Here is a 22293-nt window from a genome sequence, read left to right as displayed (position 1 = left end):
CGAGGCAGGTGACCCTGTTGAGAGCACCTTTATGTCACCTTCATCATTACATAATTGTTAAGCTATTGAATATGGAACTAGAAATCTGAGGAACTTAAATATATTTATTTCAAAATAATTTCAGATTGTCCTACTTTTATGTTTTTCAGAGTAAATCCATATCTTGATTGTTGATCAGGCAGGCTGTCCTGAAGTGTATTTGTGCCACTGATTTTGACCTTTTAAGTGAAAATTAGTTTTCTTCATGTTGGAGGATATTTGATATAGGCTCAAATTGAGGTCCCCCCCTTTTTCTACCTCTGTCTAGTAGTTTTACAGTCATTTCTACATGGCTGCAAATACCACATCTTATGATGGGACCCCCAAACTACCAACATATGAGAATCCTGAAGTGTTCACAAATTCAGACCCTGAGCTAGCAGGTAGATTGATTCAGGTCTTTGTTAGAAGGCTGTATTGTTTAAGTACTTGGCTCTATGTAAGTCATAAATCCAGATAATAGGTTGAAGCTTTTTTCCAAATATATTTCCCAGATCATGAACAGTCCTTCTTCCACCCATATTTTGTTTCATTTCTGTTCCCCAATGATGCTTACTGTATTAATACAGCAATTCTCAAAGTGTTCTGTGGTGCTTTGGGAGTACCCAAGACTCTTTCAGAAAGTCCATGAGGTCAAAAATATTTTCATATTACTAAGACATTATTTGCCTCTTACACTGTGTTGACATTTGCACTGACTTGAGCAAAAGCATTTGTGGGTGGAACGGTTGGGCTTTAGTAAGAATAAGCAATAGCATCAGAGTTATTCATTGTCATGCACTTGCAGTTAAAAAAAGCCAGTTTTGCTGATGACAGCAAAAATTATGATTTTTATTAAATCCTGACCCTTGAGTCTTCTTAATATTCTGTATGATGAAATAGGATGTGCAGATACTTTAACCGCACACAATGGTTGTCTCCAGGGAAAGCATTTAAGGTAACTGCGTTATATGCTGAACTAACTGTTTTCATGAAACACCATTTTTACTTGAAATAACAACAGACAAAAAATAGTTATTCAGACGTGGATATCTGGCAGATATTTTTCTTGAAAACAAATGAAGTGAGCCTTTTACTTCAAGGAAAACTGGTAGCATTTGTTGCAGTGGTGCAACTGAAGTTTTTAAGTGAATTATTATTGTGTTTTAAAATAAATAAATGTTCCCTTAAAAGCCTCTGCTTAAATTTACCTTGATGTTGTAAATGTCAATAGATACAACCCACATAAACAGAAGCTCTCTGAGGTCCTCAATATTTAAGAGCATAAAGGGATTCTGAGACCAAAGTGTTTGAGAACCATTGTATTAGACACTGCTCTGTGATCTTAATTTTCCCTTTTGTATTTTATCAGAGATTGCTATTTGTGTGGGGTGAGTGTATATGAGTGTGTGTGTGTTCTCAAAGCCCTTACAACATATATATGTTGTCTATGAAAATTATATCTGATCTACCCTATAAGAGTGCTCACGGTAAATAATCCAGAATCAGGTAGAAGAAACAGAGAGCAAAGGTAGGGGTGAGTCTGTAAGTCTATTAGCAAGCTTTAAGTACAGAGAGTCCTAGTAGACATAAAATGCTATTTGAAATCCTTTCCATTATGGGCGTGGTCGGGGTGGGGAGGCGGGGGGAAGGAAGTGTACCCAAATGGCAGGGCTAAGAGAAAGGTAAGTTTCCTAAAGAGTAGTCTCCTACAGACCGATAGCCTAAAAATGTAAAAATTAAGCAAATGGATGAAACATCAGTCTATATATGCGCTGTCCCTCCCACACTGTGTAATAAAAACAATTCGTATTTTCTAGGGTGTTCCGCTGTGCTATTTTTGAACCACAAAATTAGGATAAAACATGGCCCCTGTTTGCAAAAATTTTATGTTACTTCGGATGACTAAATTTTAAGTGTTTTATATAAACTATTGTGTATATTTGGAAGTTTGTTGTTTAAACAAATTGATATATGCAATAAAGAACTACAGATTTTCTTATTTACTGTTTTTCACGCTAATTTTCTTGGATAATACTTTGCCCCAAAGTAATGTTTTTAAGTGTCTTTTGAATGTGCTTGTTAATTGTAAGTATAAAATCAGAAAAAACATTCAAACTTTATCAAAGAATCAAGAACGGCCTACTTGTTTTTAATTCCTAAGATCTTATTATAAACATGCATCTAACACACAAGAAAAAAAATCACTTTAGATACCTTGGGCTTTTGTTTTTTAAGCCTTTGGTAATCTTTTTATTAACTTATTAAAAGACCAATTAGAAACACAAAAGTAGTTATCAAAATGACTAAGAACAGAGTGTTAAGAGTCCTGGATGTAGTAATCATAATCATGGACGCTGGGTAAATTACTTCATTTCTCTAACATGGAGATAACAACCCTCATAAGTTGTCAAAGGATTAAATAAGAAAATACAAGTAAAGCCCTGGCACATATATGCCCACTCAATAAATAAGTTAACACCAAGGATACATTTGACCAGAACAGACAAAAATATTCAAAGATGGTCTATAATTCTAAAATTCAACTTAGTGTGTAATTTCTTCTATGCTCCCCAAACAGTATCTCTTCCACAATTCTGTGTGTGTGGAATGAGGAAAGCATATACTTAGATTCATTATGGGCTAAATATTTGTTCAGCATCCACCCTACGCAAGATAGCAACAAGAAAGTCCAAAACACAGTGTTTAATATTTTAAAAAGCTAAATCATTTCAATGAAAAACTTTTACCTATATATTAGGGATATTTGACTAAAAGTAAAAATGAAGTTAAAATTTACCAGAGAAATATTAAATACTTTAAAAAGTTGCTTTGATAAAATTAATCTTTGACTTTTACTCCTATGTTCTACTTCTACACATGGGGGCACTTATTCTTACCTAAACTTTATATTGTCACCTTGATAGGCTTCTAAAGGCCTATCAGATAAGTAAAAAGCATACAATATATCATTTCTAAAGTTTAAAATATGTGATAGGGAACTGAATAATCCTGAAGGACCAGGAGGTATGTATGTTAGTCATATGGGGCTCAATTCTATCCACTGCCTGGGACTAGTCTTACAAACACAGTATCTCAGTCCCGAAGAACTATTCAAGTACATTATAATCATTCACATAATTAAATATTAACTCAATCATTCCAATAGCCCTACAAAGTATTGCTATTCCCATAGAAGCGCAACAAAAATTCAACCTTTACTGAGTACTGATTACACAAAGAGAACTAAGACAATGTCACTGCCAGGCACTCTAACTAGGTGCTAGGGGTAGTTTAAAAAAAAAAAAAAGAAGAGAAGAAATACAACATGTACAACATGGTGGCTGCAGTTTAGAGGCAAAGTGCAAATGCTTCTGCTCTGGCGATTATGTTTTTATTCTGTCAATAAATATTTACTGGGCATCTAATCCCTTGAAAGTTACACATCATCAGGTTATATCTTAGTCTAATATATTCTAGAAACTTAGAGATAAGCTGATTGAGGGAATTATTTTTTTAGTTATATAGATGTATAGATAGTAAACAGCCATTATCTAGATTTTAGATTTGTTTATAAACTTATTTATTGGCTGTTTTTAAAAGTAACCTGCCACACCTCAATCAATGTGTTATGAAACTTGAACAATTCCTTCAAAACAGATTTAAAAATTCCTCCGATGGGCCCTTCTCCTCTAGAAACTTGTTTCATCATTCATCCCCTCTGCCTCTGTTTTTAACCTCCAACAATTCTATTCACAAGTCTCTTCTCTCAAGCCCACAAACACATTCAGTCTTTCCCATCTTTCAGATGGGTTACCACCAAATCCCTCCCACTTTCAGGGTCAAATAGTGGTTTACTCTCACTGTCTTCACTTTCTTACCATATATCCATTGGCCTACTACCATCTGGTTTCTGAATTTACAGACGTTGCTCTTAGGAAGCCACCAACAGCCTCTGGATTACCAAAACCAGGGTGTGCATTTTAGTCCTTATTTTACTTAACCTCTCTCTTGCACCTCTTGATATTGTTGAATAGTACTCTTTTCTTTAAATTCTATAGTGATGCCAGATGTTATTTATTTTTCTCCATCTTCTTAACCATTTCTTCTCTTCCTTGCTGGCAGGTATGTGCTGAATCTCCAGCCCGTTCTTGCATTTTTATTAAACTCTATACCCATATAGCTAACTGCCTAAAGGATACTTCCTTTTTATGACCTAGAGACCATAAACTCAATACATTCAAAACTGTACTGAGCTTCAACCAAAAATCTGCTTCTTCTCCTTAGGGATGTATCTTGGACAGGGGTACCACTACCAACCTGTCAGAAATAAGGCAGTCACCTCAGAGTCCTCCCTCTTTTCCAACTTCCAAATACATTTTAATTTTTATACCTCTCTCCTCTATTCCCACTGCAATTAACATGAAGTCCTCATAATTTCTCAAGCAACAGATCTTTCTTCCTTCAATTATGACCTTTCCAATCCATCCTCTACACTACTGACAAAATGAAAATTTCTAAGAAGAAAATCCAATTATATTATTCACTTATTTAAAACCCTTACTCCAAATGGTAGAAATTCTGGGCTTAAGTAGAAACTATCCGATAAGCAACTCCAAATTCTGTAACTACACATATGCATTTTCCTAAAAAAGGACCTAGGTTATCAAAGGTTAACCCCACAGGATTAAGATTGGCTCATAGGATAAACTCCTAACTCTTCTGCAAGCCCTATGAAACCTTTCAGAATCATCTCAAACTACACCCTCCCCCCCAGTATAAATTTAAGCCGAACCCGACTACTTCAAGTTCTCAAACAGGGCTCTGCTGCTTCAACTTCTCACACCACTGAACCTAATTTCCCTTTGCCTGGAAAGCCACTCCCCACATCCTCCCTAAGTGAATAAGTACTCATCCTTCAAGTGTTCTCTCATCTATAAAATCCTCCCTAGCTCCTGCAAGCAACTGATTTCTCCTTTCACCTCCTACACTTTGCCTATACTTTTATTATTTATCAGGCTCTCTTGTGTAATGGTATGTTGTTCAAACTGAAAGTAGTATTTCTTTAAAAAGCTTAAACAGGATTTGTTCAAAATATATCAGACCTATGATCACCAATAAACTTATCACTAATGTTTTAAAATATTAAGGAAAAAGTTATGCCTGTTTTGTTAAAAAAAATGTAAGCACATAAACAACTGCCTCATTTACTAAGTGAAAACTTCAATTATAAATGTAATTCTAACCCTCAATAACACTTTTTCTTAACCTTTATATTTGAAAAACCTAATTAAACATGATTTTCCTACTGCAATTTCACATTTTTATATACTCAAGTATTTTTCTTTATATTTGAAAATGTGCTTGCAGAACCCTAAGTGTGTGTGTGTGTAAAATATAATTAACATATATTTATGTGTCTTTAAAGTAGACATTTGTGTGAAATCAGCACTTTGTTTTCAGAAGAAAAGCAAAACTTTGGGGGAAAGGCAGGAACCTTTTTGAAAATCAGCTTGAGTATACATTAGGGAATCTGAGTTTCCGTGTTACGTTAAGAAAACACCCTCAGTAGGTTATTTAACACAGGCAATCGAAGTTCTTACTCTTCGCCACTTGATCACTAAAATATAGGGTTAAAGAGTCACGGATGTAAATGTTGCTGGCTATAAAAGCAACTTGCCTGCACAGTGGATAGATGCCAGCTATTAATCCGGGCCTGAGAATCAGCACTGAAACATGGGCTCGGCCACGAAATCTGAAGCAAATGTGCAGTGCCTGATGTATTCGCCAACGCCTCCAAGTAACTGATCACTGCCAAGGTCGCATTAATAAGTCTCCTTTGATGTTAACGACTGAGAGTGTTCCCAGGAAAGGACTAAAAGCTGACTGCAGGATGCTGTTTAGAAATACCTAAACAAACTTGCTGGCGACAGTCCTAGCCTGTGTTTGAGTGCACAGGACTGACTAGACGCGTTTTGTAAAAGACCTTCTCCCCCCACCTCCGTCCGCTTGCCTGACCCACAGTTTATTTTTATCCATTTTTAACTTGGAGCCATCTCAAAAGCAAACTAAGAACTGACCGCTCGTCAGCTCACTTGGAGAAGGCACAACCAGCTTTCGACCGAGCGCGGCCTGCAGTCAGCACCGGGCAGAACGCACCCGCTGGCCCTTTCAACAGGACAAGCAGAGGCGCGACTCCGGCCCCCCAGGTTTCGGTTAGACCGCAACAGGAAGTTTTCTCTTCCCTTGCGGGAAGCCGTGCAACCAAAGAGCAATTTGAACTCCCACTCCCACGGGAGCACCCAGAGGTGAGCTTCGTGTGCGAGGGCGGCCTCGGCCGGGACCGACGCGAACCGCGGCGTCCCCGGCCCGCGCAGGCCCAGCCCGCGGCCTCCCGTCCCCTCGCCGCCGTCCCGACCCTCCCGTGGCGGCGACGGCCTCGGAGCCCGCGCGGGCCCGGCCGCCCCTGCTCTCGCTCCCGCTCCCGGGGCCCCTGGCCTCCCAGCCGAGGCCCCGGCCGGGCCGGAGCGGGCGCGGCGACGGCGGCGCGATTCCAGGCCTCGCGGGCGCGGGCTGCACTCACCCACTCGAGGACCTTGATGAAGCCGAGCGGCTCCTTGAGCGGGTTAATGTTGAGCTGGAAGGAGGACATCCTCTGAGGGAAGGAGGGAGAGAGAGTCAGGACGGCGGGGTGGAGAAGGAGGGGGACCGACGAGACCGACCAGCAGGGCCGCGAGGAAGGCCGGGCGGGGCGGGCTCTGGGAGGGGGGCCCGGGAGGCCACGGGGCGGGGCGGGGCGGGGCGGGGCGGCGGCGGTTGAGCCGCTCGCCGAGGCGCTGAGGCGGGGACGGAAAAGGGGGCGGTTGCGGGAGGCGAGGGGCGGGCAGGGGCTGGGAAGGGGAGGCGCCTCCCCGGGCCGCACCTGGCCGAGCCGGCTGATCCGCTGGCGAACCAAGTAGATATTGGACGCCATGCTGTGTGCGCCGCGCCCCCTTCCCCGATGGCCAGCCCCCCGGCGCTCCGTCTCCTCCCGCGCATGTGCGCGCCCACCTCCGCACCTGCGCAGCACGGTTCGCGCGCCTCGCCCTCGCTCGGGCATAGTGCCCCCATCACTGTCCCCGGCCCCAGCTTTCTTCTAGCCGCTTCCGTTCACAGTCCCCAATCTGTAGACGGACTTGGAAGATATTGTTACAGATGAAGCCACCTTTCAACGCTGGTGTTAGGGGTCTTTTACTAAAATGGTGGAAAGTTGTTGCAGAACAACTCGGAAGGGTGATTCAGCACACATTCTTACAGAGATTGAGTTTACTGCGAAAATTATCATTGCAGTCAGGGTTGAAGGATGTGTATCGAATGGAAAAAGGCTTGGCGCGACAACCTCCTGACTCACCTACCCACCTTCTACCCCATCGGGCATGTCCTCAACTTGGGGGGCACTCTAGGTGTCTTTCTACAGAAGGCTAATTCCTGCTCCCTCTTCAAGATTCCGTTTAGGTGACGCTTACCTCTTGGCACCCAGTTATCGGAGTCCCTAAATTGTGACCTCCTTAGCGGCTTCCCCAATATCTTGAAGTTCTTGGAGAGCTGGAATGGTGGCCTGTTGCCCTGTATGGTAAGATGGTTAACACCGTATAATACTTAGTAAATAAGGAAGAAATCAATTTAGCACAATAGGATCCCAGTACCCACTTTCAAGCACTTACGTATGAATTAGGTTCCTTGCCATTGAAGTTATTCTAGGAGGGTTTGACAACTGTTATTGGACATCCTTCTAAATGCACCTGAGACCACTATAAGTGGTAGTCCAAGTCTTCCGCTGCTTCTTTTGTTGTTTTTCTTTTCTATTCCGTTTCTGCACCTTTTCTTCTGGCACTCAGTTATCAGAGCTCCAAGGTAGTGATCTCCTTACTTGCTTTCTTGCTGCTCTACTCTTTGTATTCTCTTTAGTCCGTTTTTCTAAACTTTTATTTCCGTTTTTTTGAGGCCTGGGAGTGGGTTGTGAATAGTAGTGCTGTTTTGGCTTGGGTTTCATAGTCACAAAGATTCAGTGTTAGATTGAATTGTTAATATCCGAATGAGCTATACACTGCTAGATCAGAATGCTGTTCACTTTGCAATTTTATTTATTAACTTTAAAATTCTAAAATATACTGTAATTCAGTAACCCAGTTTTGGCATTTAGTTTTTCATTTTTTGAAGGTCTAAGAATTTAGAATTGGCCAGACCCTTTCTCAGCTTCTGAGAAGCTTGATTTTGTTTCTTCTTTTGTTCCCCTCCTTGCTTTCTCTCCTGCTTCATGTTCACGCCCAACAGTGGAAGAAGGCACGGTTGTTTCTCTCCAGAAAACCTTTCGTGCTAGAGTTTGCACCTTGAACTTTAAGAAATTCTCATCCTTGGCTATGTGCCACTAGTTTTGAAAAGATGGAGACCACTTAATTTGAGCAGAAGAGCAATATCTGGTCACTTGTCAGGACTAACTCACAGGATCTGACTGGGGCACACAAAGCAGGAGTGACTACTACAGTTACTTCAAGTTATGTAGAGCTTAGCACCACTATTGCCAGTCATCTCAGTTCAGAGGAACTCCCACTTTCCTGAGAAGGAGCTGGTAGTGGCTGGCAGAGCAAGTGAGATCTGATTAGGCAACCAGATAGTCGTAAATTTTTTTGATCCTGGAAAAACAAGAGTGTTTACACTCTTGTGTACAATAACATCTTCATTGAAGGCACAACTGTTCAAAATCTGGGAAGAATGTTCAGATGACTATCACATTGACTGCAACACTGGTCATTTTCTGATTTGTTCTTCAAATCTGAGCTAAGAGCCAGGAGCTCTGGGTACAACGTGTTCCACTCTCTACCAGGGCTGTTATGGAAAATAATACATGTAATGCAGAATTGTCCTGTCTGAGGTAGTATTATTGAGTCCTATCAGTGGTAGTATAACTATGGCTGAGTTATCTACCTAACTTGTCATTATTTTACTTTCTCTTTGCTGTTTATGAAACATGTGCCAGGTTATGATACTTGGGATTTAAGGATGTCAAGGGGTGAGAAGGAATGTGTGTTAGGGAAATCATATTGTTGGCAAACTATTAACATTCTTTTGTGTTTGTCAATGGTAAAACCAAGTTCTGGTCATTTTATTAGGAAGATGAGACTGTAACTCATTCTCAACCAATATTTATCTTTCTCCTGAAAAGATGGTGTTTATTACTGCTGAGTTCAAAACCTGAATTTTGTCAATAAACACAGTTCTATTCTTTTCAGTGATGTATTCAACAATCTTTTTAGGAAGATGTAAAAATCGGGGTCCCCGTGTGGCTCAGTCAGTTAAACCTCTGCCTTTGGCTCAGGTCATGATCTTGGGGGCCTGGGATCGAGCTCCACATTGAGCTCCACATCAGTCTCCCTGCTCAGCAGGGAGTCTGCTTCTCCCTCTCCCTCTGCTCCTCCCCCCTGCTTGTGCTCTCTCTCTTTCTCTTTCTCATGTAAATAAATAAAAAAATCTTTTAAGAAAACTGTTTTAGAAAAATGTAAAAATCACTCTAAATTTATTTAAATTGTGCAATAGATTATCTCAGTGGGTCCAGTGAATTAATCTCAAAATAATTAAAGTCTTTTTAAATTAAATTTTAATTTTTAAAATAATTTTTGATTTACAGAAGAGTTGCAAAGTTCCTATGTATACTTCACCCAGCTTCCCCTAATGTTACATCTTCTATTACCAAGAGACACGTGTCAAAAAAAGGAAAGTAACATTGGTGTATTAATATTAACTAAGATACAGAAATTTTCAAACCTCTCCAGTTGTCCACTAATGTTTTTTACTGCTTCAGGATCCAATCTGGGATACCACATTTAAACTATTGAGATCTTTGTTGAAGGTGTGTTCAGGAATGGAGGGAAATGAATAAGACAAAATCATTTTCCATTCTGTTGAAGACTGAACAAAATGCCTGAGGGTTCGGTATATGGCAAATTGCTTTGACCCCAGTAGGCCCCTGCTCAGGGGCTACCTGGGTGTTAGCACCTGCCTCCCCTTGGTTGTCTCCCTTCTGCGTCCAGTTCCCAACAGGTGGCAGTGATGCACTTCGGCATATGATTGATCCAGGTGCATGCCTAAAGCCTGGTGTCTGCTCTCACAGCCCTCGGCCCCACCACCCGTTGCACTAAGTGTAAGTTTTTGGAGCCCAAGAGAGCCTTCTTGCTGCTCGGAAGTCCATTAGAGCAGTGGTTACAATTCAGTGGTCAATAACAGGGCTGTGTTGTTAGACTCCTGGGTTTAAACCCTGCTTCTACTTTGTGACTTTCAGCAAGGACTTTAACCTTTAAGTTTCACTTTTCTCATCCCCATTTCACAAAGAGGAAATGAGAGTTGTAGTGAGGTTTAAATTTTATAATTTTCAGAGATCATAGGGAAGAGGGCTGGGTACAGAGTAAGCACTTAGTAAACGTTACCTGCTATTATCACTGTGTTCCAGAAACTGTGGGTGGCCCAGTCTCCCAATTGGGTGGTCAAGAAGTAACCCAGACTCAACGTTAGAGCAAAAGCATAAGGAAATCAAACTTTTATTTATTGTCGAGAAGAGGATGAAAGTTCTAAGGAAGACTATTCCATTGATAAAAGGAAAGAAATATGAAACTTGGTAATAGGATTCTAGAAAGCAAAGAAAATGAAAATTTTCACTACTGCAAATCAGGTGGGGCAAAGGTCACGCTACTCCTCTTTGTGTGGGTCCAATTTTAATCTATTTGTGGCTGAAGTGAGCACAGTTCTCATCACCATCTTAAGCTTAGCTCACATTTAAGCAATGAAAAAACAGGAAAAATGTCCTAATTTGTAGAGATTAATTTTATAGTGACCATCAGGAATACTTCAGTTAGATTTCTACAGAAAAAAGGCATATTTTATAACTTTTATAATAAACATAACTCAGAATTTGCATGGTGTTTGGCATTTTTCAGAGACCTTTCATACTCCCCTTTTCATGTGACTAAGGGAGGGTGTAGGAATTATGATATATATTTTGTTGAGATAGAAGCTCAGAGGGATGAAAGCATATCAGAAAGGGCCTCATAGCAGAAGCGATGTGCGTCAAAGCTTGAGGGATGTGAAGGGGGTTCTCCAGGTAGATGGGACGGGGTCCAGATAGAAGTGCAGCAGAAGGTAGGGAATGGTGAGAGAGGAAAGGGGAGTTCTTTTGTGGGACCAAACACCTCAATACATCTGGTGCTTTGACTAAGGGGAGCAATGTAGAGGCAGGGCTTTCTGTGCCAGGCTAGGAGTTCAGACTTTATTCTCTGGCAGTGAGTTGTTTTGAGGCAAAGGACAATAACATGATCAGGTTTCAGTTCAGGAATATCACTGTGGCAGTAGTATAAAAGATAAACTCAGAAGGTAACTAACTAGTGGGTAGGTTCAAGAGAGCTGATATTTTCTAAACCCATTGGTCATGGGATCTCAGGTCCCAGATGGGTGACAATGAGCAGAAGCAACCAGCCAGGTTAGCACCAATAGCAGAATACTGCCTGCAATGAGAGCAGAAACCACTCATTCCTGCTCTGGTTTTATCAGACTTGGAAATTTTCCTGAAGCATTGCCATTTAATTTCCTTTTGCTTACCTCTCTGTGTAATGAGAGTAAAGTATTTGTATAGTATCAACTTAACTATGTTAATTAACATCGATGGAGTACTTCCGACAACAAATCAGGAGGCATGAAGACAAATGTGAAAATGTCTTAGGCTGGTCCCAGAATCCTACCCAGGATAGAGGGTTCAGCAGGCTGCCTAGGCTATGTAGCAGGGTGGATATGGAGAGTTTAGAATCCAGTTTTGAGCTGTTTCTATCATAAGTAATGATTCCAGGGACTTCTGCGTTTTATTGTCTCCCTGGAAAGTAGAGGGGCCCCAAAGAGTTATACAGATATTTCAAGTTTAATATTGTATTACACCCAGGGGTCTCTCTTGAAACCTGGTAGGAAACAAAACAAAATGTCCACTAGGTTTGTATGGATGGTTTGTTTATTCTATTTGCAAGTGCAGAGAACTGACTTCCTGCCAGAGAGAGAACAGGGTGTGATAGATCTGGGACAGTAAACTGAGCAGATGAAGTGCTTTGTTTTTAGCATGCTGGACAGGATCGCCCCAGGACCTGAACTTTCTGTATCTAACGTAGGAAACCCAAAGAAATGCCCTTCCCTCCTAATTCTGGTCCTGTGGATTTTGTCAGGACCTCCATGATCTTTTGAGTGCCTTTGTGGCATTTATTAAGAAAGAACAGGCTACCACAGGGGACCACTTTCAAAGCTGATCTGTCACATGCCCAGGAGGTCTGTGATCTTATCAACAAACAAATCAATTTCCTAACATGATATGAAGAGGGTAAATAGAGAAATCCCTGAGTAGAATCTGGCCAGGGAAATTCTGATGCTGACGAAATTTTGACAGTGGAAGTTTGTTTGCAATTTCTCTTGGAGGCAGAAGAAAATATTTTATGCAGTAGCATGGTTTCTAGAAAGTTAACTGTAAATGTAAGTTTTGCAAGTGGAATTTTACTTTAAATGCACTTCAGGAGTTAGCCATTTAAAGGATTCTTTTGAAGAACCTCTTGTGATCATTCTTTATCCTTCATAGGTTTGTATTTTTTATACTCTTTGCCCATCCCATTTTTCTAAAGCAAGAATTATTTGTAATTGTCTTACAAGCTAAATAAATTAGTCTTGGCTTTCTGAAACAACTTCTTTGGTCTTTTCTTTTTCCCCCCCTTTTTAGATAAAAACAAGGTTTTTTGTTTGTGTTTAAAATCTTCCATTTTCTTATTTCTTTTCTTCTCTTTTTTTCATTTCCCAGAATGACCATATGATAAGAAGCCTAAGAATTTATTGACTTTGACTTTTTTTATCAAGGCAAAACCCAGAGAGAAGGACAGCCCCAACCACCCTACCACCTGCCTATAGAAATATACATGTATCCTACTGCCTTGTCACAGGGATCCTGAAATGCCATCCTAATACTTTATCTTATGTTAACAGATTCTCATTTTATTTTTTAAAAAGATTTTATTTTTAAATGATCTCTATATCCAATGTGGGGCTTGAACCCACAACCCCGAGATTAAGAGTCACACCCTCCACTGACTAAGCCAGCCAGGTGCCCCTAGAACTTCACATTTTAAAATACCAACACCCTAGAGAATTATTGCATTAAATGGTCTAACTGACTAAGCCAGCCAGGTCCCCCTAGAACTTCACATTTTAAAATACCAACACCCTAGAGAATTATTGCATTAAATGGTCTATTGCAGCGTAACACTTAATGGAAAATTATCTGATTATTTTTCTCCTGGCAATGAGAAAAATGGGGATTTTAATGGGAGTGTAGGAAAAAAAGGGTAATATTGGAATCTGGGGCACCATCCTAGAAAGACAGGCTTAACTAAAGGAAAAAGTTGCAGGCTGCCAAGAAGCTGCAGAAGGGATACTGAGTGCCTGGGAAGTATGCTGGAGAAGCTGTTCAGTATCAAAGTAAAGGAAAATGGGAAGCTGAACTAAAGTAAACTTGGATTCCTGCACAATTTAATTTAAGGAAGACTGGATTTTCTTAGCCCATTTAACTTCAGTAGTTGCCAACCATTTGAGAAGAAAGAGAGACTTGAATAGAGACCTTTTCTTTCCAATATTTACTGATCACCCATATAGACTAGGCACTTTGCTAAGTGCTCATCATACAAAGTAGAACCGGATATTTTTGTCCTCAGAGAATTTATATTCTAAAAGGAAAGGCCAAAAGCATAAAAAACTAAGGAAAATATATTTTCAAATTGTGATATGTGCAATGAAGAATACAAAACCTATACTTTTTGTATTTTTTGTCTTCCACTCTACAATTTGACTACCTTGCAACATCTGAGGTACAACAGAGATAAGTTGACAATGATTACCATCTTCATAATTTACATCATCAACTACTGTTGACTTAGGTCCCATGTAAGAAATCCTGTGTAGGACTTCTAGGGATAATCTTATGGCACTCTCAGAACCCTTGGAAAGGCTGTAAACTTAACATTCAAAGCATGAGGGGCTCCCCCGAGCCAGCTCTAATCATTAAGTAGGTGAGGTGGACCACTGTCTGTGAGGTTTGATTTTAGGATTTATCTTCTGTCTGCTATCCCCAACCTACCACAATGCCCATCCTTCAGTGGCATCTTCAGAAATTCCAGGGTTGAGAATTCTAATAGACTGGCCTAAGGAGAAGAAAACAGGGAAAGGTGATTAGTTATGGAGCTGCTGGTGATAAGAAGAGAGAGGCATAAGGAATATACCCAGAGCCCCAGAAAAAAAGGTATTGAGAAAACTGATGGAAAGTGCTCCATGTAGGAGAGTGAACTCATGACACTTCCAGATCAGTAACCCAGGTAAAGAGTAGAGTGGGGAACAGAATTCCTCCTAAACTTTAAGGGTGGAGTGGGGAGCCACTTGAGGTCCCTGCTTGTTCAACTGTTATAGGGGACTGTAAATCTATATTATGCTAGGCTGCATGCGCAGTCCTAAACATTCTTTTATGCATGTGATTACTAAAGCCCCTACAAGAAGTCAGGCAGATGACTTAAGTTATTTCTCTATTACAAGGATCATTGTAGATAGAATACCGAGGGATGATGTAAAATATGGCTATGCCTTGTCTCCCACTAGTGAGAGAGGTAATAAGAGGAATATGAACTAGAGTAATCAAGTAAAACTGCTGTATTCTTGAGCCTTTTCATGGGCACACATTTTTTTATCTGCCCGCCATCCTTTTGGGGGGAACACATCCCCCACCCTCTTTCCAAAGTATTCCTGGTGAAGTGGTTTGGCCCAGGGATGGGTATGTGGTCCAGACTCAGTCAATCAGAGTATTTTATCTTTCTAGTCACAGTGATTAGTTCCTGAAAGAGCATTTAGCCAGAAGTCTCTCAGGTTATTTACCAGCTATCCAGAAAAATAGCCCTTTTCCAGGATCATAGGCAACTGTGGAGGCGTGAGGCGGCCAGAGTCCATCTGACGGACACATGGAGTCAGCTCAAAGATGAAGCCAAGCAGAGGCAAACGGGATAGGGAGTGAGGGCAGAGAGATCCTAACCTGTACTATATCCACTCTAAGAGATCCTTCTGTGCGTGAAGCTGGGTTAAAAGGGCAGGTTTCTACCAGTCTCTATGAATGGGGCAATCAGGTCCCTGACTCACCATAGAACCAGTTGTCCTTGTCAGAAGGGGACATTTCTCCTAGGACATTTATCGTGGAAGGGACTGATGATAGCAAATAACCAGGTGGGACTATTTGAACTTATTTGCCTTTGGGTAACTTCAAGTTTAGTGTATACCTGTCTACTCTCTCTGAAGCCTTCCTGTGCCCCGCATTCTCCCACCCCACGCCACCCCGCTGCCTTCTGTCAACCTGCATTACCATTCATCTAGGGGAAAAATGAGCGAGGAAGAAATAGCAAGACTGAGATAGCATCCAAACCCAACATAATTAGTCTTCTTGTCTTTCTCAGACATCAGTCTTTAGAGTATTTGAAGGCAGAACTGTGTCTCCCGCTCCTGGACAGTCAAGGTCTTACACAGCCCCAGAACTTAGGGAGCATGTCAGTGAACATGAGTGAATCTGCAAGGGCCTCTATTTGTATTTAACCTGAGAAAGTCATTGCTTTGGATGAGAGCACTGCCTCTCCAAGCATCCTCTTAAAAAATGCAAATACTCAGAGGAAACGTAAGGTACTGCCCTGTCGCCCAGCAATTCTCGTCTTTGGCAGCTATCAGAACAAGGGGAAATACAAACACTGGATTTTAGAGAACAGTCTGAGTGTGATAGAAAGGGCACAAATTTGGTTAACTAATTTGGAAAACATTTTGGCATATCTCCTAAAGTTGAACATTTGTATGCGTATGATCCAACAATTCATTCCGAGGGATGGACCCAAGGGAAATTCATGCAGATTTACAACAGGAGATGTGTGCAAGAATGTTCATAGTTGCACTGATCACAGTGTGAAAACCTGGAAACAGCTCAAATGCCCATCAGCAGGAGAGTGGATGGATGAATTGTAATATATTCACGAACTGAATATCACATGGCAATAAAAACAAATTAACTACGCTAATTCACTACCATGTGGATAAATCCTAGAAATGAAACAATGAAACATTAAGTGAAGAAAGCAGATGTCCTAAAAGTATACAATATCATATAATTCATATAGAGTTGAAAACAATTAATATAAGAATATACTTTATAATCTTAAATCTTAGTTCATTCAAACACTGCCTGAAATCTTTGGAAGGATTGACAGAAGAGGTAAAACTTGAATCATAAGTATAGTTGGATCGACGGAAAATGAGTGATCTTTTCCACTGTGTGATTAAGCAGAGACTGAGGCGGGAATATGGTGACTAAGAAGATAAAAAGATGATACTATTAAGAGTACAAATAGACCGTGAGCTTTCTAAAACCTGGTATTGTGTGTTATTTATTCTTGTATCCCTGTGGCCTGGCAAGGTCCCTAGAAAAATAGAGTTCAACAACTGTTTGTTGTTTAAGTAGATTAAATAAATGAATAAAAACAACTTAAAAAAGAATATACTTTATAGAACTACATATAGATGCAATAAAACTATGTATTTAAAAAACAAAGGAATTCTAGATGATGGTTGTATTGAGTGGGGACTTGAGGGGAGTGGGTTGGGGGACCCCATGGTTAGATGAACGTTATGTCAAGGTTCTAGCTTTTGTTTGGGATTGCAGGTACCAAACACATTATTAAGAACGACAAAATTAGTAAGTCAAGAAAAACTGGTTTAGAAAGTGCAATCTCTGAGAGAGGATGATGAGGGAAAAGTGAAGGGAGACAGGGAAAGTTTCGGGGAGTAATGCTGGGGATGAATTAGCATCGCTTCACCAAGAGCTCTGGAGACACAGGGTGGGTAAGTAGTCAGGTGTGTCTGTTCAGCCACATGGGAGGTCTTCAGGGAGGATGTTTCGAGAGATTGTGCCTTAGAGTAGTCCTTGCAAGGGAGGAGGATGAAGAAAACTGTCAGACTGGGTCTCTCCAATGCAGAGATAACCACCCCTGCGCACCACTTCTGGGCTGCCTCTGCGGCCCCTTTTGGTAGCAGTTAGGGAAATCAGATCTCACAGCCTGTGTTTCAGCTGAGGCTGGAAGTGGTGGGAGAAGCCACCATGGTCAGGGTGTGTGGCTTATCGGCCCAGCTGCCCAACAGCAGCAAGGGGAAGGTCCTGACTCTCCCAGGCACGACTCTAGCCGGCCCCAGGTGGAGTGAGTTCCTGGGCCGTAAGGGTCACTGAGCCAGATCCGGGGCCGGAGGGTCCAGGCCAGAGAGTCACCAAGGGAAACGAAGAGGAGCATAAAATGTGTCCTGTATGAGCAGGGGCTGGGGAGGTCAGACCCAGCTTTGAACCCCTGTGTGAATTTGGATACATTTCTTAATTTCCCTCGCGCCTCATAGGGAATGTGTGAATGGTGAAAGCTACCACCGTGGGTTGTGAGGATTCGAAAGAGATAATGTATATAATGCAACCAGCAGTCTTCGGCACCTGAGAAGCCCTCAAAAAATGGAATTCCCCTTTGTGCTGCCCCATGCCATGAAGCATAAGTGAGATAGTCCTGGATGGGGGAGCAGGCCCGGCTTCATTATCCTCTCCTCGTCCCACCTCACACTTGTCCTGAGCCGGGGCAGCCCACGGGCATTAGGCACCTGTGTTAGAGGGTGTTAGAGGATGAAAGAGAGAAGACAATTTCCGACATTGATAGTCCTGGCCTGTACCTCTCCTCTGTGCTCTTGGCTTGTGAAGCTTTTGGGTGTAAAGAGGCACCCCAAACAAAGATGGGTGTTTCAAGCAGGCAAAGAATTCGCCACCCCCCTTGCAAGGATATTCTTTAAATATCTGTCTAATATATACTTTGGTCGGGGGCAGAGCTGGCCCCAGCAGGACAGAGGCACCCCTTTTCCAGTGTGTCAGGAGTTGGGCCTGGGGCCTGGAGGTCACTGATGCAGATCTCCATTCATTTCAGGGATGTGTTAGCTCCTTGATGACTTACCACCTGTCAACCTGGTCATTCTTTTACGAGTCTAGAGCCCCTCAAAGGGTGGCTAGACCTCTTGGTAGCTGATGGATGTCATTTTAATCAGGATCCCCCTTTTTTTTTTTGGTCCTTTAAGAATGTCCATTTCTGAGGGTTCTAGAGGGTAGGGGGGTGGGGGGATGGGTCAGCCTGGTGATGGGTATTAAAGAGGGCACGTTCTGCATGGAGCACTGGGTGTTATGAACAAACAATCAATCATGGAACACTGCATCAAAAAGTAATGATGTAATATATGGTGATTAACATAACAATAAAAAATTTGAAAAAAAAAAAAAGAATGTCCATTTCCTGGTTTGTCGCCTTACCCAATTATGTGTGAGTGCTGTCATAACACTCGCAGGTTCCTGTGCTTGAATACTTGCCAGGTCCTAAAATAAATGCATACTGCTGTTTTGGCTGGTGAAATGTATTGCATAAGCGGAGCTTTCGATTTGGCAGATCTGAACAAGGGACTTAAAGTTTTCCTTTCTTGTTCTTAATTTGGTGTCTAATTTGGGGGTAAAATGAAATTATATCGGGATAGGAAGAAAGCTCTCCAAAGAGCTTTCTTTCTCCAAAGCCCTCCTTATCATTAGTGCATATTTTATACATGCCCCAACTCCAAGACACACCTCCTCAGGAGCCCTTTTGAGGACAGAGAACATTCCTAATCACTAGATTGGCTCTCTTCCCTTTGAGTTATCCCCGTGTTCTCCACAAACATGTAAAAAATTCTGGAGGAGTGGCACTCCTGTGCACTCTTTGCAAATTTTCTTTGGTCCCCCTCCAATGTCCACAGATCCAGTTGGCCCCAACTTCTTTCTAGTAGACAGTGGACAAGGAAGTAGGACGTCATCTAAAGACTTCATACCACTGACTTCTAGTATTGCGGGAGAAATAACCTTCTGCCTGCTCCCATAGTACCTCTTGGGCCTGCAAGAGCGAAGCCTGGAATTCTACAATTAGAATTTCCTTCCTTTGGCTAAATTTTGAATGTTCCTAAAAGAACACTGTATTAGAGGACTGACATTATAAGATGTCCTGAGTCATCTCTGTCTTTGATGTGAATGGGGAGCAGCTTGGGTCAGTGGAGGCTCTGAGGACAGCTGGAGGATGGGAGGAGGAAGAGAGGCTGTAATTAGGTAAGCTCAGGACACAAAGAGAGCTTCCACTTTGATAGGAGCCGTCCAGGGCCTACTTAGAGGTGGCAAGTAACATTTTGACATTAAATTCCCTCTCTCTCTTGCCAGCAGAGGTGCTCCCTGCCTTTAACTTTCAAATTAGAAATGTCTATTTATGGTAGCAATGGAAAATCAGGTACATTAGCAAAGTCAGCAGAGGTTGGAAAACCCCTAGAAAAAAATACCAGGAAAGTGTCACCCAAAACCCAATTTATTTTTTAAAAAGTTAAACGCTAAAAAAAAAAAAAAAAGTGAGAGCCAAGAAAAAAGGCTCCTCAAAAGACAGAAACATGCACTATGATGTTTTCTGCCCTCTCTTTTTTTGCCCTGTGATATTAGGCCACCCTTTATGAAGGCCATCGTTTCTGAAAATCAATAACTTTAACTAATTGTTGGGATGTCTCCTGAGGCAATGGGAGATAACATGGTAAGTAAACACTAGGCAGTTGCTGAATCAGAGGAAGGGATCGTTCCAGAATGCAATTAAGCCCAGCACGGGTGCCCCCTTTTAATCAGATCCCTCACTCTCTGTGGGGCTCACCCTTTGGCCTAGACTTTATTGAGCTGCTGGATTAAAGGCATGAGAGCTGAGTCTCATTTTGTTCTATGTTTAATCTTAGAGCAGCCGTTTATTCCTTTTACCAATTTTCAGGATGAGTCCTAGGAAGTGTTAAGAATTGGGTGTGAATCGTGATTACTAATGTTATATGGTTCTTTTGCAGTTTGCAAAGCACATGTATATGCATTGTTGCATTTAGTCCTTCCCACCAGTCCACATCATCATTATAGTATTGTCACAGTTTTGTGCCTAGGGAAACCGAAGCTTGAAGAGACTCTGTGACTGGTCTAAAATCATAGAGAAAGGGATGGTTCTAAACTCAGGTTTTCTCCCCCAAGGCCTGTTGTTCCACCGTTCACAGTGATTCTGAGGAGATGCCAATTGTCCATCACACTCCTCACTCCTAATTTTATTAATAATGATAGTGGCAATAGTGACTGACACCTGGGATGGTCATATGAAGCCAGGTACATCTCATTTCATCCTCATTCCAATCTATGCTATAGATTTTATAAGTTATTTTACAGTTGAGTAAACTGAGGCTCAGAGAGGTTAGGTATGTTATCCCAGGTGCAGAGCTAGAAAGTGATAGAGACGGGATTCAAATCAAGGCCTGTTTATTCCCCAGCTCTTAACCACGCACGTTACTATGACGCTGCTGTATCCTTTGGCTGCTCTTTCAAGGTTTCCGCCTCCTTCCAAATGTCTGATTCAACAGAGCGGAAGCACACAGAGTGCTTGCAAGGTCAGAGAACAGACTACAGGCTATAGGAGGACATGGAATGGCCATGGGTCTTCTAGGACTTATTCCAGTGGGAGACATAACTGACCTGTGAAGCAAAGTTGTAATAACAGATGCTTTAGTTGGTGGGGGGGAGGGCATGGAGCTTGTTGGGGGTACAAGGAAAATGGGACTGACCAACCCACACTGAGGCATTAAGTTCCTCCCTAAGGGACTCACTATGGATCCTCTAGCCTGAATCATTCACTTTTTAATAGCAGGAGGGGTGCTTAACCCCCAGGCGTCCTTTACTAATAACGCCCTATGGCAAGGCAGAAGGGCAGTGTCATCAACTGGGTGTGAAGGTAGCAGCCCGTTCTGAACACTGCGGCACGGACCCAGGACTGTAAGACCCCCTGCTTGGTTACAGATGCCCTGTAACCAAGGCTGAGTAAATCCTAAAAGATAAACTTTGAGGTAAAGGCCATAATACACTTAAGTGCTACTTGGGGTTTGGCTTTGGTTAAAAACAATCAAATGTCCCCAGGCACCTTTTCAAGATGTTTAGCTGAATGATCCTGGCAGACAGGTGTGGGAAGTTGGTGAGAGAAGGTCTGGGAACAAGACAATTTGTCCAACCCCATGAAAAGCAACCCTTTGGAGATTTGGAGGAGGTGGGAGAATCCACGTGTCTTCCGTTTTCCACCATTCCCTGGGGAAGCAGTAGAGCAATTTTTCTCTCTGCCGAGGCTCATGGTTCTCAGCCCTGGCTGCACATTAGCATCACCGGGGGGACTTTTTCGATCTACCCATGCCTGGGACCTACCACCCCAAAATCTCTGGGGGTGTGGCCTAGGTACTGTAATTTTTATAAGCTCCCCAGAGGATATTACTGCTCTAGAATTCCACAATCAGAAACAAAAGAACTGACACAAGCGTCCAATTAAACTTTCTACCATTCTGGTGCGTTCGGAAGGGAAACAGTCATCATAGGTTACTTTTAAAAAGAGGGGAAGAGAGGCAGAGAGCAGAGAAGCAATTCATCAGGAGAGATGGCTGGTGAGGGCAGGGGTGAGGTAGGAGGAGCCTCCTTTTCTTTTTGCTCTCACACATCCTTTTTTTCTGGTAGTATATTACAATATCCGTAGTCCTGATGGTTTAGCTTTCTGTGTTCCCAGGCAGGAGGTCTCTACTCCTTCCCTGGCATGACCTTTCCAATGAGAACTATACCACTGTTTTAATGTGTAAGGAAAACCCACATCTTTCTTTTCTAAACCTCAGCTTTTTCAAGCCCAAGCAGCGGGTCATGAGACACCTGTATCTGTTTAGGAGCCAGGGACCAGGTTTAGTGCATTCTGGACAGAGCGGAACACATGCACATGCAGTGAAAATGCATTCAGACCTACCCTGGTCTCAGCTTTCCATGCAGCTGTAAACCCAGCATGTCTGCCACTGAATCTACACAGCTAATTCTTTTATTAGAGCACAGAGCTAAATCTCCCAGGGGGCCTGGCCTGGAGTTGCTGCCTGAATTGCTGCCTGCTTAAAGGTGAACTCGTGTTTCTTGATTTAACTGGGTCAGTTCTGTTGTTTATTTCTGCCATTCGATTTCAGGGCCGAGCTGGCTTCTGCACGAGGGCAATTGACAGAGAGTGCGGGCTCTAAGTGACTGGGGCAGGTGCTCAGTAACCC

The 22293-nt window shown here is 42.1% G+C and overlaps 1 protein-coding gene and 1 long non-coding RNA gene across 2 annotated transcripts in view; one reads left to right on the top strand and one right to left on the bottom strand.

The window, feature by feature from the left end:
* Positions 1-7069, bottom strand: part of SYPL1 (synaptophysin like 1) — a 24515-nt gene extending 17446 nt beyond the window's left edge. The window contains exons 1-2 of the mRNA XM_025872717.2: positions 6941-7069; positions 6602-6673 (exon numbers count right to left, since the gene is read on the bottom strand). Of these exons, the coding sequence (XP_025728502.2) occupies positions 6602-6673; positions 6941-6991 (123 nt within the window). The 5' untranslated portion in view covers positions 6992-7069. The remainder of the gene's footprint in view (positions 1-6601; positions 6674-6940) is intronic.
* On the top strand, positions 6199-22293 carry LOC141373836 (uncharacterized). The gene is made up of 3 exons (XR_012380175.1): positions 6199-6326; positions 7502-7630; positions 22216-22293. It is a non-coding gene; the product is annotated as an uncharacterized lncRNA (long non-coding RNA).

This window comes from Callorhinus ursinus, unplaced genomic scaffold (assembly GCF_003265705.2).
Source record: "Callorhinus ursinus isolate GAN/ISIS: 27379988/994484 unplaced genomic scaffold, GSC_fseal_2.0 scaffold12, whole genome shotgun sequence".
NCBI classification, from domain to species: Eukaryota; Metazoa; Chordata; class Mammalia; order Carnivora; family Otariidae; genus Callorhinus; species Callorhinus ursinus.
The sequence above is the reverse complement of the archived record's forward strand: the minus strand, read 5'-3'. Positions and strand labels throughout refer to the sequence as shown.